A 14,554-nucleotide genomic window follows, 5' to 3' on the forward strand; every position below is an offset into this window, starting at 1 on the left:
CCCCTCACATCCCTGCTCCTCCTCCTCCTCCCGGCGGGAGCGCTCAGGATCCCCGCAGGGCTCCCCCTGGGAGGATGTTTTGGCTGGGAATTTTCTATGGAAAACAAGGAGACACCGAGCCCGGAGGGGGAGCTGGCACCTGCTGAGCTCCGCTAAATAATTCCAGGCTCCTGGGAGGATCCGGGAGCGCGCCTGGAGCCGGGCAGGGACGCTCAGGGCTCCTCCTTTGCTCTCCTTGCGGGAGGAAATGCTTGGAGAGGCCGGGAAGAGCCGGCTCCAAAGTGCTCAGGGAGCCAGGACGGGGATGAGGGGACAGCTCAGGGGGGCTGTGACAGATTTGCGGGAGCCCCCAGGGGCACCGGGATGAGCTCCAAAACCTCTTCCCAACGATGGGTCACCCTCAGGACAAATTCCCTGTCCTTATCCCCCCATTCCTACCTGGCTGAGCCTCGGGGGGGGGGGGGGGTGGATGAGACCCCCAATCCCAGGGGATGGATGAGACCCCCCCAATCCCAGGGGATGGATGAGATCCCCCCAATCCCAGGGGATGGATGAGATCCCGAATCCCAGGGGATGGATGAGATCCCCCCCCATCCCAGGGGATGGATGAGATCCCGAATCCCAGGGGATGGATGAAGCCCCCAATCCAAGGGGATTCATGGGAGCCCGCAGCCCCAGGGGATGGATGAGACCCCCCCAATCCTGAGGGATGCATGGGACCCCAAATCCCAGGGGATGGATGAGATCCCAAATCCATGAGGGATGGATGAGACCCCCCAATCCCAGGGGATTCATGGGACCCCCAGAATCCTGGGGCAGTGGATGAGCTCCCCAACCCTGGGGAATGCATGGGACCCCCAATCCCAGGGGATGGATGAGATCCCAAATCTGGGAGGGATGGATAAGACCCCCCCCCAATCCCAGGGGATTCATGGGACCCCCAATCCCAGGAGATGGATGAGATCCCAAATCCCAGGGGATTCATGGGACCCCCAATCCCAGGGGATTCATGGGACCCCCAGTCCCGTGTGGATTTTCCCAGCCTGCAGAAATGCCAGCTTGGCATCCCTGTTTTGCCAAATCCGAAGACAAATTCCCGCTGTCACAGTGGCCCCTTTGCTGGGGAATTTATTTACTTTGGATGCTGCCTCCTTATCGTCCATGGAAATGTTTATCCCAAATATTTAACGGCAGCACTGCACAAACTGAGGCTTCCTGGGGAGTAGTCAGAGCAGGGCCGACGGTGAAAAATTAAAGATAACTCCTTGGTTTTTCCCCCCAAAATTCCCATCCTCAGCACCTCCCAAACCCCGATATTCCCTAATCGGGCCAGAGGCCTCCTCACAGCTCCCTGATGAGAAACGCAGGAGAGCCCTGACAAACAACATCCCAACCCCGCTAAATCGTTGAGCAGAGGGAGCCTGCGAGGTGCCAACACTCCTGAGAGAAAAGACGGGAGAGAGAGAGAGAGAGAGGGGGAGAGGGAGGAAAGAAATCGCAGGTTATTTATAACGCCAGGCAGCACCAGGGGCTCTCCAGTCTCTCCTGCAAGGCTGCGGCTGGCGGAGGTCACTCCCCGCCATCCCCGCCGAGCCCGGGCCGTGCCAGCTCCGGGATCTGGGGCGGGCACGGCGCTGCTGCGGCTCGGGAGCCTCCCTCCCTCCCATGCTGCCGGTGCCACGGCACAGCCCGCAGCAGCCTTTGCACAGGAGGAGAGCACCTCGGTGAGTCCAGCTCGGCGTTTTTTAGGGAGCTGGGGGTTTTTAAAAATTATTTATTTGGGTTTTGTGGGGTTTTTTTTTTTAAAGCCTGGTCTCCATCCCTGCGCCCCGACGCGGCGGCTGCCGCGGGAAGCGCACGGCAGCGCCAGGGGTGGCACAGCTGGAGGAGAGACGGAGCTGCCGCGGAGGCGCTTCCCCTCCTGCCCGCTTCTCCTCCCGGTGCCCATTTCCCTTCCCACCCACTTCTCCCGGTGCCCGTCTCCCTTCCCACCCACTTCTCCTGGTGCCCACCTCTCCTGCTGCCCGATTCTCCTGCTGCTGCTCTCTTCTGCCCACTTCTGATGCCATCTCCCTCGCCAACCACTTCTCCTGCCGCCCCTCTCTCCTCCTGCCCATTTTCCTGGTGTCCCCTCTCCCCTCCTGCCCATTTTCCTGATGTCCCCTCTCCCCTCCTGCCCATTTTCCTGATGTCCCTCTCTCCTTCCCATTTTCCTGGTGTCCCTCTCCCCTCTTGCCCGTTTTCCTGACTTTCTTCTCCATCCTCTTTTCCTGCTGCTCCTCTCCCACCTCACCCATCTCCCCATCCCATCTCCCCTCCTGCCCCTCCGCCACTTCCGTGCCCACTTCTCTGGGATCTGACATCCGTTCAGGCTGGGCAGAATCCCATCCCATCCCATCCCATCCCATCCCATCCCATCCATCCCATCCCATCCCATCCCATCCCATCCCATCCCATCCCATCCCATCCCATCCCATCCCATCCCATCCCATCCCATCCCATCCCATCCCATCCCATCCCATCCCATCCCATCCCATCCCATCCCATCCCATCCCATCCCATCCCATCCCATCCCATCCCATCCCATCCCATCCCATCCCATCCCATCCCATCCCATCCCATCCCATCCCATCCCATCCCATCCCATCCCATCCCATCCCATCCCATCCCATCCCATCCCATCCCATCCCTTGGGAAACGGGCACTGGTTCCATGGGGTGGCCACAATTCTCACCCCAAATCCTTGGAAGGAGGAGCTGACCCCATTTTGCAGCCCCTGGCACAGGACAGGGACACCAGGAGGGGACAGGGACACCAGGAGGGGACAGGGACACCAGGAGGGGACAGATCCCACCCCAAACCCGGGGCTGAAGCCCCCAGGGAGGGGAGGAGCACCCCACAAACAACGAGGGCACAGTGGGGTCTGCTGGGACAGATTTTGGGGTCACCAGGTTGAAGGGGGCACTGGGAAAGGGAGGGGGCCCCAGGGATGGGTTCTGATCACAGGGTTGGGGTTTTTTCCCCAGGAATGGGTTTTTTCCCCAGGAATGGGGTTTTCCCTCTGAGTTTTTTTTTCCCTAGGGATTGGGGTTTTTTTGACCTCAGGGATGGGTTTTTCCCCCAAGAATGAGATTTTCCCCCAGGGATGGGGTTTTTGCCCCTGAGAGATGGGGGTTTGCCCTCAAGGATGTGGTTTTGCCCCCCAGGGATGGGGATTTTCCTCCAGGGATGGGATTATGCCCACAGGAATGGGGTTTTTCTTCCAGAGAAGGGGTTTCCCCCCCCCCCCCCAAGGTTGGGGAGTTTCCCCAAGGATGGGAGGATTTCCCTCAGCAATGGGATTTTCCCCTCGGGGATGGGGCTTTTCCTCCAGGGATGGGGTTTTCCACCCCAGGGATGAGGGGTTTTCCCCCCCAGGAATGGGGTTTTTCTCCCAGGAATGGGTTTTCTTCCCCCAGGGATGGGTTTTTCCCCCCGGGAATGGGTTTTTCCCCCCAGGAATGGGTTTTTCCCCCAGGGATGGGTTTTTCCCCCAGGGATGGGTTGTTTTCCCCCCCAGGGATGGGATTTTTTCCCCCAGGGATGGGGTTTTTTCCCCCCAGGAATGGGTTTTTCCCCCAGGGATGGGATTTTCCCCCAGGGATGGGTTTTTTTCCCCCAGGGATGGGGTTTTGCCCCCAGGAATGGGGTTTTTCCCCCCAGGAATGGGGTTTTTTTCCCCCAGGGATGGGGTTTTGCCCCAAAAGGGCCCCCGAGAAGGGGCTGCCAAGAGGGTGGAGAAGCTGCAGGCTCTGGTATGAGAGCAGGCACAGAGCCCTGGAGCAGCAGCAGGAGGAGGAGGAGGAGGAGGAGGAGGAGGAGGAGGAGGAGGAGAGACTCCTCTGCCCCTGCCAAGCTCCCCGTGGCACTCAGCATCCCTCAGGATCCCATCCCGAGCACACAGAGTGGGAAACAGGAGAACTCCAGGCCTTGCCAAGCCTGCCTCAATCCCTCTTTTTTCCCGTGCCAGGGTGGCAGGGCAGGGCGCTCTGCGCCCTCTGAGCGTGCCAGGCCCCTGCCGCAGGCTGGGGACACTCCCGGGGGTCACCAGGTGACCTCAGGGCCACCCCTGCCACGGCAAAAAGGGGACAGCGGTGCCTGCCGGGCCCTGCCGGAGCAGAGCTGGCAGTGACGCCCTCCCAGCCACGTCGGAGCGAAATTCCTGGAGGGATTTCAAACTGCCTGGCCGCAGGAACACCCCGTGCGCTCTTTTATCCCCGGGATGAGGAGTCCGGGGCTGGAATCCTCCCGCTGCGGCCCCACCTGGGGATCAGGGATGGGTTTGTCTCATTCCCTGCTCTCCTCCAGACCCGTCACTGGGAGATGTCCCCTCTCCCTGCTCACACCGAGGGTGCTGCCCCTTCTCTTCCTTCTCTGCCCCTCTTGGAAGAAGTTTGAGCTCTAAAATCAGGCAGAATTTGTTTACCAGGATCTGCATCTTGATTTTCTGTGGGGGAAGGGAGAGCTGGATGAAACCCACAGCGATTGCTGTCACCAGCGAGCGGAGCATAAATAGCTCCTTCAAAAGGCGCCTTGAGCTCCTTCAAAAGACGCCTCAAACTCCTTCAAAAGACGCCTCGAGCTCCCAAAATCTCCCTGATCTGGCAGCTTTCCCCTCTCAGCTGGAGAATTCAAATCCCGTCTCCAAGGGAATCCAGATTCCTTCTCCTCCCTGGCATGCGGAGCCAACCCCGGGCACCTCGTGTGACCTCGCACGAACCTTTGAGCACCCAGGGTCCATCCTCTGCCCGGAAATTGTGATGGAATTAGCCAGAAATTGGGATCTCACATGAAAATCCCCACTGGGGTGGAGGTTTTTCCCAAATCTCCACTGGTTCCTCCCAAATCTCCACTGAGGACAGAAGTTTTTCCCAAATCTCCACTGGTTTCTCCCAAATCTCCACTGGGATGGAGGTTCCCCCCAGATTTCCACTGGGGTGGAGGTTCTTCCCAAATTTCCACTAGGATGGAGGTTTTTCCCTAAATTTCCACTGGGGTGGAGGTTTTTCCCAAATCTCCACTGGTTCTCCTCCCAAATCTCCACTGGTGACAGAAGTTCCTCTCAAATCTCCTCTGCTTTCTCCCAAATTTCCACTGGTTCTCCCAAATCTCCACCAGTTCCTCCCAAATCTCCACCAGGGATGGAGGATCCACCCAGATTTCCACTGAGATGGAGGTTCTTCCCAGATTTCCACTGGGATGGAGGTTCTTCCCAAATCTCCACTGGTTCCTCCCAAATCTCCACTGGTGACAGAAGTTCCTCTCAAATCTCCTCTGCTTTCTCCCAAATTTCCACTGGTTCTCCCAAATCTCCACCAGTTCCTCCCAAATCTCCACCAGGGATGGAGGTTCCCCCCAGATTTCCACTGGGATGGAGGTTCCTCCCAAATTTCCACTGGGATGGAGGTTCTTCCCAAAATTTCCACTGGGATGGAGGTTCCTCCCAAATCTCCACCGATTTCTCCCAGATCTCCACAGATCCCTTGGGGGATTCTTCCCCAAGGTGAAGACGGGGGAGATCACACAGCTCCCCTCAGGAGGTGTCTCCACAGCCGGGGATTTTTTGGGTGGGATTTCCCCATCCCCTGCTCCTCCAGCTGTGCCACCCCCACCTCCCACCCCTCCAGGGACGTGTCCCCAGCTCAGCCTCCCCCTTTGTCCCCCGGCAGGTCCCTCCAGCGCCATGCCTCGGGCCACCACCCTCATCCTCATCCTGGCCGGGCTCTGCTGCTCCTCGCTGGGCCAGTACAACGAGGAGGAGGACCTGGCGTGGCTCCAGTACTACCTGCGGCAGTCCCGCTCCTCCTCCTACAACTACGTGCCCTACTACGAGGAGGAAAGCCCCGCGTACGCCTACTCCTACCCCTCAGCCACCGACACGGAGCCCGAGCCCGAGCCCGAGCCGCAGCAAGCGGCGCCCTGGCGGTGTCCCCAGGAGTGTGACTGTCCCCCCAACTTCTCCTCGGCCATGTACTGCGACACGCGCGGCCTGCGGTACCTGCCCTTCGTGCCGTCGCGCATGAAGTACGTCTACTTCCAGAACAACCTCGTCACCTCCATCCAGGAGGGCGCCTTCGACAACGCCACCGAGCTGGAGTGGCTGGCGCTGCACAACAATCAGATCAGCAGTGAGAAGATGGGGAAAAAGGTTTTCGGGAAGCTGCGGCGCCTGGAGAGGCTCTACATGAACAACAACAACCTGACGCGGCTGCCCAGCCCGCTGCCGCGCTCGCTGCGGGAGCTCCACCTCTCCTACAACCACATCTCCAAGGTGCCTTCCAACGCCCTGGAGGGGCTGGAGAACCTCACGGCGCTCTACCTCAGCCACAACTTCATCTTCGAGCTGGGCGCCTCCCTCAAGGGGCTCAAGTCGTTGATTTTGGCCGATCTGAGCTACAACAACCTGCGGAGGGTCCCCGACGGGCTGCCGGCGTCGCTGGAGCAGCTGTACCTGGAGTACAACTACATCAACGCCATCCCCGAGGGGTATTTCCAGGGGTCCCCCAGGCTGCTCTACGTGAGGATGTCCCACAACAGCCTGAGCGACCAAGGGCTCTCCAGCAGCACCTTCAACAGCAGCAGCATCCTGGAGCTGGACCTCTCCTACAACCGCCTGCAGAAGATCCCGCGCGTCAACACCAACCTGGAGAACCTCTACCTGCAGGGGAACCAGATCAACGGTGAGCAGGGGTGGAAAACGGCCTGGGGCAGGGATTTGGGGGTTTTGTGGGGGTTCTGAGCGGATCTGAGCAAGGCAGGGGTGGGAGGTGTGGGGTCCCAGCCTGGGGCGCTCCTGTGGGATCCCTGTGCTGGATTCTGGGGGGTTCCCTGGGGTCTGAGCATCTCCGGGGAGATGGTGGAAAGCAGGGGATGAACCAGCCGGGAGGGGTCTGTGGGGTTGGGAGGGGTCACGGCGATGGGCAGAGCTGGGGGGTCCCCACAGCCACACTGGGGACACAGAACACCCTGGGCAGTGCCAGCACAGGGACAGGGACATTCCCCAGTGCCAGCACAGGGACAGGGACATTCCCAGGGCACAGGGACATTCACCAGTGCCCAGGGCACAGGGACATTCTGCAGTGCCAGCACAGGGACAGGGACATTCCCCAGTGCCCAGGGACATTCTGCAGTGCCAGCACAGGGACAGGGACATTCCTCAGTGCCCAGGGCACAGGGACAGGGGCATTCCCCAATGCCCAGGACACAGGGACAGGGACATTCCCCAGTGTCAGCACAGGGCACAGGGACATTCCCCAGTGCCCAGGGCACAGGGACATTCCCCAGTGCCAGCACAGGGACAGGGACATTCCCCAGTGCCCAGGGCCAGCACAGGGCACAGGGACATTCCCAGGGCACAGGGACATTCCCCAGTGTCAGCACAGGGCACAGGGACATTCCCCAGTGCCCAGGGCACAGGGACATTCCCCAGTGCCAGCACAGGGACAGGGACATTCCCCAGTGCCCAGGGCCAGCACAGGGCACAGGGACATTCCCAGGGCACAGGGACATTCCCCAGTGCCAGCACAGGGCACAGGGACATTCCCAGGACACAGGGACATTCCCCAGTGCCAGCACAGGGACAGGGACATTCCCCAGTGCCAGCACAGGGCACAGGGACATTCCCCAGTGCCAGCACAGGGACAGGGACATTCCCCAGTGCCCAGGGCCAGCACAGGGCACAGGGACATTCCCAGGGCACAGGGACATTCCCCAGTGCCAGCACAGGGCACAGGGACATTCCCAGGACACAGGGACATTCCCCAGTGCCAGCACAGGGACAGGGACATTCCCCAGTGCCAGCACAGGGCACAGGGACATTCCCCAGTGCCAGCACAGGGACAGGGACATTCCCCAGTGCCCAGGGCCAGCACAGCCCCTCTGTCCCCTCCACAGCCCCATCGGTGTCCCCAAAGCCCCCACGTGTCCCCGCCTGCAGCTGAGGGGTTTGTGTGTCCCTTCGGGGCTCCCGGCGCTCCGATCCCGCTCTCCTGCCGGGCCTGGCGCTCCCTCCCCTCCGTGCACAAACAAACAAAGGGAACAGATTGTTCTGGGGCTGCTCTGGTTATAAAAACTGCCTGGAAAAATAAACCCCGAGCAAAAGCTCCCGGGAAAAGCCGGCCTTGATCCCCTCACCTGCCAGGACCTGAGGGCAGGACTGAGCTGGGATCGAGGGGTGGGAATGGGAATGGGAATAGGAAAGGGGATGGGGATGGGGATGGGAATGGGAATAATGGGAATGGGAATGGGAATGGGAATGGGAATGGGAATGGGAATGGGAATGGGAATGGGAACGGGAATGGGAATGGGAATGGGGATGGGGATGGGAACGTGTCGGTGCAGCCATCAGCTGTTGCAGGGAAAACACAGAACCCCGCAGCGGGGAGCTGCCAGCAGCACAGACACGGGAACAGATTCCCAAATGTTTGCTTTCCAAAGCCGGAGCTGCCGCCGTCTGCCCACGAACGCCGTGGAGCCACGGCCGGCTCCGCCCCCTCCTCCTCCTCCTCCTCCTCCTCCTCCTCCTCCTCCTCCTCTGCGGGTCCTGCTGACCTTCACAGCACCCCCAGGAGCGGGGATGCGGCTCCAGGAGCGCGGCTCCAGCCCCTTTGGAGCACCCAGCCCGCGGCCGTGCCCCTGCGCCCCACCGAGGGTCCCCTCTGTGGGTGCAGCCCCCCAAAATCCCAGCGTGGCTCCCCCGTTACCCCCGCTGCCTTCTGCAGCAGCAGCAGCCAGGCCTGGAGCTCTGCTGCCCTCTAGGCTCAGATCCTGAGAGAAAAACAAAAAACAACCCTCCAAAAATGTATTTTGGAATTTGTTCCATCTCCCGCTTCCCAACTGAGCGGGGCTGGAAAGTCCCCGCCTGGCGCTGGCAGCAGAGGAGCGCAGGGGGCACGGCTGGGATGGGGACAGCGACATCCCCGCTGGGATGGGGACAGCGACATCCCTGCTGGGATGGGGACAGCGACATCCCCGCTGGGATGGGGACAGCGACATCCCCGCTGGGATGGGGACAGCGACATCCCCGCTGGGATGGGGACAGTGACATCCCCGCTGGGATGGGGACAGCGACATCCCCGCTCCCGGGGGGGTCGGGGGATGGAGGATGCAGCACAGGGAGCCTCCAAAAGAGGCTGGAAAAGCAAATCCTGTTGGAAAGCAACGTTTTGTGTCCGGCTCCACCCTCCGAGCGCTCCATCCCAACCCTGGGACGGGCACAAACCCTGGCTGCGGCCGGGAGCACCAGGAACCCTTTCAGCTTGAGGGGTTGAGCCCAAACCCTCAGGAAAAATCAGCGAATTTGGGCTTCTCCCACTTTTTTCCCCCCTGCCCTCCTCAACATAAAGCAGCTCCCAGGGGTGGATCCCTCAGGCGGAGAATTCCCGACTAAAAATCCCTTTTGGGGAGGTCCCGGGGGGATTCAGCCGGCTCTCCTCTCCTCCGCAGAGTTCTCCATCAGCAGTTTCTGCTCCGTGGTCGATGTCATGAACTACTCGCGCCTCCAGGTGCTGCGGCTCGACGGCAACGGCATCAAGAGGAACGCGGTGCCCCCGGACGCGCCGCTGTGCCTGCGCCGCGCCAGCGTCATCGAGATCTGAGCCGGACCTGTGTCCCCTTTCCCGGGGTGTCCCCTCCTTCCCGGGGTGTCCCCTCCTTCCCGGGGTGTCCCCCGTTCCCGGGGTGTCCCCTGTTCCCGGGGTGTCCCCCGTTCCCGGGGTGTCCCCTCGCTCCTGGGGTGTCCCCTGGTTCCCGGGGTGTCCCCTGGTTCCCAGGGTGTCCCCTCCTTCCCGGGGTGTCCCCTCGCTCCCGGGGTGTCCCCTCGTTCCCGGGGTGTCCCCCGTTCCCGGGGTGTCCCCTCGCTCCCGGGGTGTCCCCCGTTCCCGGGGTGTCCCCTCGTTCCCGGGGCCTCCCCCGTTCCCGCTTTTCCCGCTCGGCTTCGCAGCGGTGCCATCGCGGGGCGCTCCCGTGCGCGCCCGCTTTTCCCTGAATTCTCGCTTTTTCCGCCCAGATCGCGGCTCTGAGCCCTCTCTGAGCCCGCCACAGCCGCCCCGCAAAGGGCTGTCCCCGCTGTCGCCTCCTCCCCCGGAATGGGGGGGACACAGCAGGGATGGGGCTCGTCCCGCCTTGGAAATCGGGAAATCCCAATCCCAATCCTGATCCCGATCCCAGAGCGGATCTGAACCCCCCGGCTCAGCTGGAAGGGGCATCCAAGGGGGTGGGAGGAGGGAAGGGTTGGAGATCTCCAGGCTGGAGGATCCCTGAGTGTGGGATGAGGAGGAGCAAATCCACCCCTTCCCTTCCTTTTTCCCCTTTTCCATCAATCTGCTCCAGAACTGACAGAGAGAAACCCCAAAGGAGAGAAACCCCAAAGGAGAGAAAATCCCAAAGGACAGAAAATCCCAAAGGAGAGAAAATCCCAAAGGAGAGAAACCCCAAGGCAGAGAAAACCCCAAAGAGAAACCCCAAAGGAGAGAAAACCCTAAAGGAAAGAAAACCCACCCTGGGCTCAGAGGGAAACCCCCTGAGGAACACCCTGGCCATGGGAGGGGTCCCAAATCTTCCTCCCAAACCCCCGGATCAGGGCAGGATGGGGAAAATCCCGCTGCTGTCACCCTTCCCTGGAGCTGTCACCCCTCCCTGGGGCTGGCACCCCTCCCTGGAGCTGTCACCCCTCCCTGGGGCTGTCACCCCTCCCTGGAGCTGTCACCCCCGGTGTTGTCACCCCTGGCTGCCCGGGCACCCCTCCCTGAGCTCCCTCCCCGCCCAGGCCCCCGGGGTATCCCAATTAAAACCCCCCCAAAAAAACGATCACAGAGCCACGCTGGAATTCCCTAAAACCCCCCAAATTCCCCAAATTCCTCAGCCAGCTGAGTCTGAGGACAGAAGGAGAAGCTGAATTTTGGGGGTGACCTGTCCAGGTGATCACCCGAGCCCCCTGCGTTGTTCCCGCATGCAAAAAAACATTTAAAAAACCTCCCAAAATCCCAAATAAATTCACCAGCATGAACTGTAAACCCCGAACCAAGCAATAAAACCCTTCCAGTACCTGCATCCAGCGCGTCCCGGGCGCCGTGCGAGCCCTGCAGCCTCTCCAGGACGATTTTCCAGCCATAATCCAGGCTGGAATTGCCGTCTAGCGGCTGTGCCGGGAACGGCACGGAACTTTCCCCGGGAGCTGCGGGGAAACAGCGGGGAAAATATCCATGGGAAAGGGTCAGGGGGGAATTATCCATGGAAAAGGGTCAGGGGGGAAAATATCCATGGGAAAAGTTCAAGGGGAGTGGGAGGGATGGAGGCACCGCTGGGGTTTTTTTTTTCCGGGTGTTTTCCTGGTATCCCTGAGGATTTTTAACAGCTGAGCTGGGGATGCTTCAAAAATAAGGGGGAAAAATTGGAATTTTGCAGGGAGGGGAGTGGAAAGTGCCGCTTGCCAGGCTGGGAGCAGCCGGGGAAGCAGAGCCTGCGGGATTTTGTGGGATGCAGGGGTTGGGATTCCAAAAAAAAAAAAAAAAATCCAAATCCCAATTCCTGCTTGGGACAGCCCCCAGCTCCAGCCAGAAGATGGGTAGGACAGACAGGGAGATCCCACTGCATCCCCTTGGGACACCCCATCCCTTCCCTGTCCCTTCCCCGTCCCTTCCCCATCCCCATTCCAGGCTGGCATCCCAACTTCCCAAACCCCATCCCAGAGATCCAAATCCTCCCAGAATCACCAGGATGGGATGGAGGATTTGGGATCCTAAAAAATCCCAATTTTTGGCTGGGACCAGCCCCAAAGCTCCAGCCAGAAGCCAGACAGGAGAGGCTGGAAAATCCTTTCCCCATCCCGGGTGGCACAGGGACATTCTCACCCCAATCACAGCCTCATCCCAACTTCCCAAACCACATCCTAAACAGAGATCCAAACCATCCTAGAGGCACCGGGATGGGATGGAGGATTTGGGATCCCAAAAAACCCCAATTCCTGCCAGGCAGGAGAGGCTGGAGGATCCCACTCCAATCCTTTGGGACACCCCTGCCCCATCCCGGATGGCACAGGGACATTCTCACCCCCATCAGCCTCATCCCAACATCCCCAACCCCATCCCAGAGATCCAAACCCTCCCAGAGGCACCAGGATGGGATGGAGGATTTGGGATCCCAAAAAATCCCAGTTCCTGCCTGGAACAGCCCCAGCTCCAGCCAGGCAGGAGAGGCTGGAGGATCCCGCTCCAATCCTTTGGGACACCCCTGCCCCATCCCGGGTGGCACAGGGACATTCTCACCCCCATCAGCCTCATCCCAACATCCCAAACCCTCCCGGAGGCACCAGGACAGGGGACCCTGGTTCGGGACGCCACCACGCCGCAGGACCGCGGGAATGTCACTGGATGGCGCTGGCTGTCGCCGAGGGTCCCCTCCAGGCTGGCGGGGGGCCCTGGCTGTCTCTGCCGCGGGTGACACCCCCAGGGAGCAGCGCGGGCAGGGTTTGCTGGATCCCATCTCCCCTCGATCCCAGGGCAGAGAGGTCACTCTGTTTCCCAAATCCCGGCCTGCAGGAGCCAAAGGGGCTGGGAGGGGATTCAGGGAGACCAAATCCCAAAATTTCAGAAAAATCTGGGAAGGATGGTCCAGAGGGAGAAACCAAAGGAGTCAGGAGGAGATTTGGGGAGCCCAAATCCCATAATTTCCTGTAATTAATTTACTAAATAATAAAATCCCAGAGGGATCTGGGAAGGGCAGTCCAGAGGGAGCAACCAGAGGGGTCGGGAGGGGATTTGGGAGCCCAAATCCCACAGTTTCAGAGAGATTTGGGAAGGACAGTCCAGAGGGGGCAACCAAAGGAGTCGGGAGGGGATTTGGGAGCCCAAATCCAGTAATTTCAGAGAGATTTGGGAAGGACGGTCCAGAGGGAGCAACCAGAGGGATTGGGGAAATTTTAGGGAGCCCAAATCGCACATTTTCCGAGGGATTTCTGGGAAGGGAGCAAACAAAACCCAGCAGCAGCTCCAGAGTTCCCGCAGCAGCTGCCGGGCGCGGGCGGGGCTGGGGATTCCCGGTTCCCACCGGCCGGGGGGAAGGGGAGGGGGCAGAGGGTCAGGGCACCCCCCGTGCCCCCCTCCCCAAAATCCAGGGCCAGCCCCCATTGGTCCCAGAGGCGCCCAATCTCTGCCTTGTTGTGGTGGGAACAGCAGGGAACGGGGGCTCGGCTCCCCCTCCTCATCCCCTTCCTCCTCCTCCTCCTCCTCCTCCTCCTCCTCCTCCTCCTCCTCCTCCTCCTCCTCCTCCTCCTCCTCCTTCTGCCGGGAGGAGCTGCGGGGTCCGGGGGCCCCTGGATCCCACCGGGAACGAGGAGGAGGAGGAGGAGGAGGAGGAGGAGGAGGAGGAGGAGGAGGAGGAGGAGGAGGAGGAGGAGGAGGAGGAGGAGGGGGGAGTGCAGGGCTTTGTCCAGCCCCACAGAGCAGCAAAAAGGAGGGGGGAACCCCAAACCAACCCAAACAACCCCCCCGGAATTTGGAATTTGGGATTTTGGGGGTTTTGGGCTCTGCTCCAGGGCGGGACCGGCAGCTGCAGCCCCCCCCAAATCACCTCGGGGCTTTGGGGTTCCCCCAAGGACTCTGCTGGGCTGGGGGTGTCAAACCCCACCACTGGGTGCCCCTTGGGTTTGTCCAGAACCCCGCAGATTTTTCCCAAAAAACCCCAAATTCCACCTCTCCTCCTTCCCACATTTCCCCCCCTAATTCTCCTCCTCCCTTCGCTTTTTTTATTTCCCCTCTCCTTTCGCAGCCTCCCTCCCTCAGCTCCAACACTTCCCAGACTGTTTGTAAACACTCCCTTGAGGATGTTTCCTCAGGAAGCGCAAATTGCTGCTGGAAAACAACCCCTCCAAATATTTTCCTTTGGAGAGGCACAAAATTAAAAAGAACAAAAAAAAAAAAAAAAAGAGATTAAATCAAGAAAGCAGCGAGGCAGCGGGTGCTGGGCTCATCCCAGTGCTTCTAGAAGGATCCAGGATGGGCAGAACCCCCCCAGGAATGGGGACAGGAGCTCAGGACGGGTCCCAAACTGAAGGTGGCACTCAGGGAAGTGTCACCAGTGTCGCATCCTCTTTGCTCGATTCTTCTGGGATTGAACCCAAAACCTCTCAGGGACAAAGGGATGAGGGGTGGGCAGGTCCCAGGGGCGGGTGGGGGCGGCAATTAAAGTTGGTAATTAATAATCAACTGCCGGGATCCGGCCACAAAGGCCGCGAGGAGATAAGGAAAGATTCCCGGGAGGGGAGATCGCACTCCTGGAACGGGCTGAGGCTGGGGGGGTGAGGGGTTCTGCTCCCACAGCTCCAGAACAGAGCTGGAATTTGGGATTTTGGGGGTTTGGGGTCTCTCCACCCGCTCTGGGAGGATTTGGAGCTTCTCCCTCTGAGATCCCAAACCCTTTGTGGGGTCCATGGGGAACATCCTGATCCCCACACCCCACCCCAGCAGCGTTTTGGGAATGGGGAGGAGAAGTTTGGACACGAAATTCCCAATCTGTTAAC

At 60.3% G+C, this 14,554-nt stretch overlaps 1 protein-coding gene across 1 annotated transcript; it reads left to right on the forward strand.

Annotated features, from left to right (window-relative positions):
• The first annotated feature begins 1,314 nt into the window (after positions 1–1,314).
• FMOD (fibromodulin) lies at positions 1,315–9,740 on the forward strand. Its single transcript, XM_063418588.1, has 3 exons — positions 1,315–1,724; positions 5,709–6,719; positions 9,484–9,740. The coding sequence occupies exons 2-3, from the start codon at positions 5,723–5,725 to the stop codon at positions 9,633–9,635; spliced, it is 1,149 nt and encodes a 382-aa protein (XP_063274658.1). The 5' UTR covers positions 1,315–1,724; positions 5,709–5,722; the 3' UTR covers positions 9,636–9,740.
• Positions 9,741–14,554: the final 4,814 nt, after the last annotated feature.

The sequence above is a fragment of the Prinia subflava genome, chromosome 23, assembly GCF_021018805.1.
Source record: "Prinia subflava isolate CZ2003 ecotype Zambia chromosome 23, Cam_Psub_1.2, whole genome shotgun sequence".
Classification (NCBI taxonomy): domain Eukaryota; kingdom Metazoa; phylum Chordata; class Aves; order Passeriformes; family Cisticolidae; genus Prinia; species Prinia subflava.

Coding starts and splice junctions, on each gene's coding strand:
- FMOD (XM_063418588.1), top strand. CDS start 5,723: ATGCCTCGGGCCACCACCCTCATCCTCATCCTGGCCGGGCTCTGCTGC. Junction 6,720..9,483: donor GCAGGGGAACCAGATCAACG/GTGAGCAGGGGT, acceptor TCTCCTCCGCAG/AGTTCTCCATCAGCAGTTTC.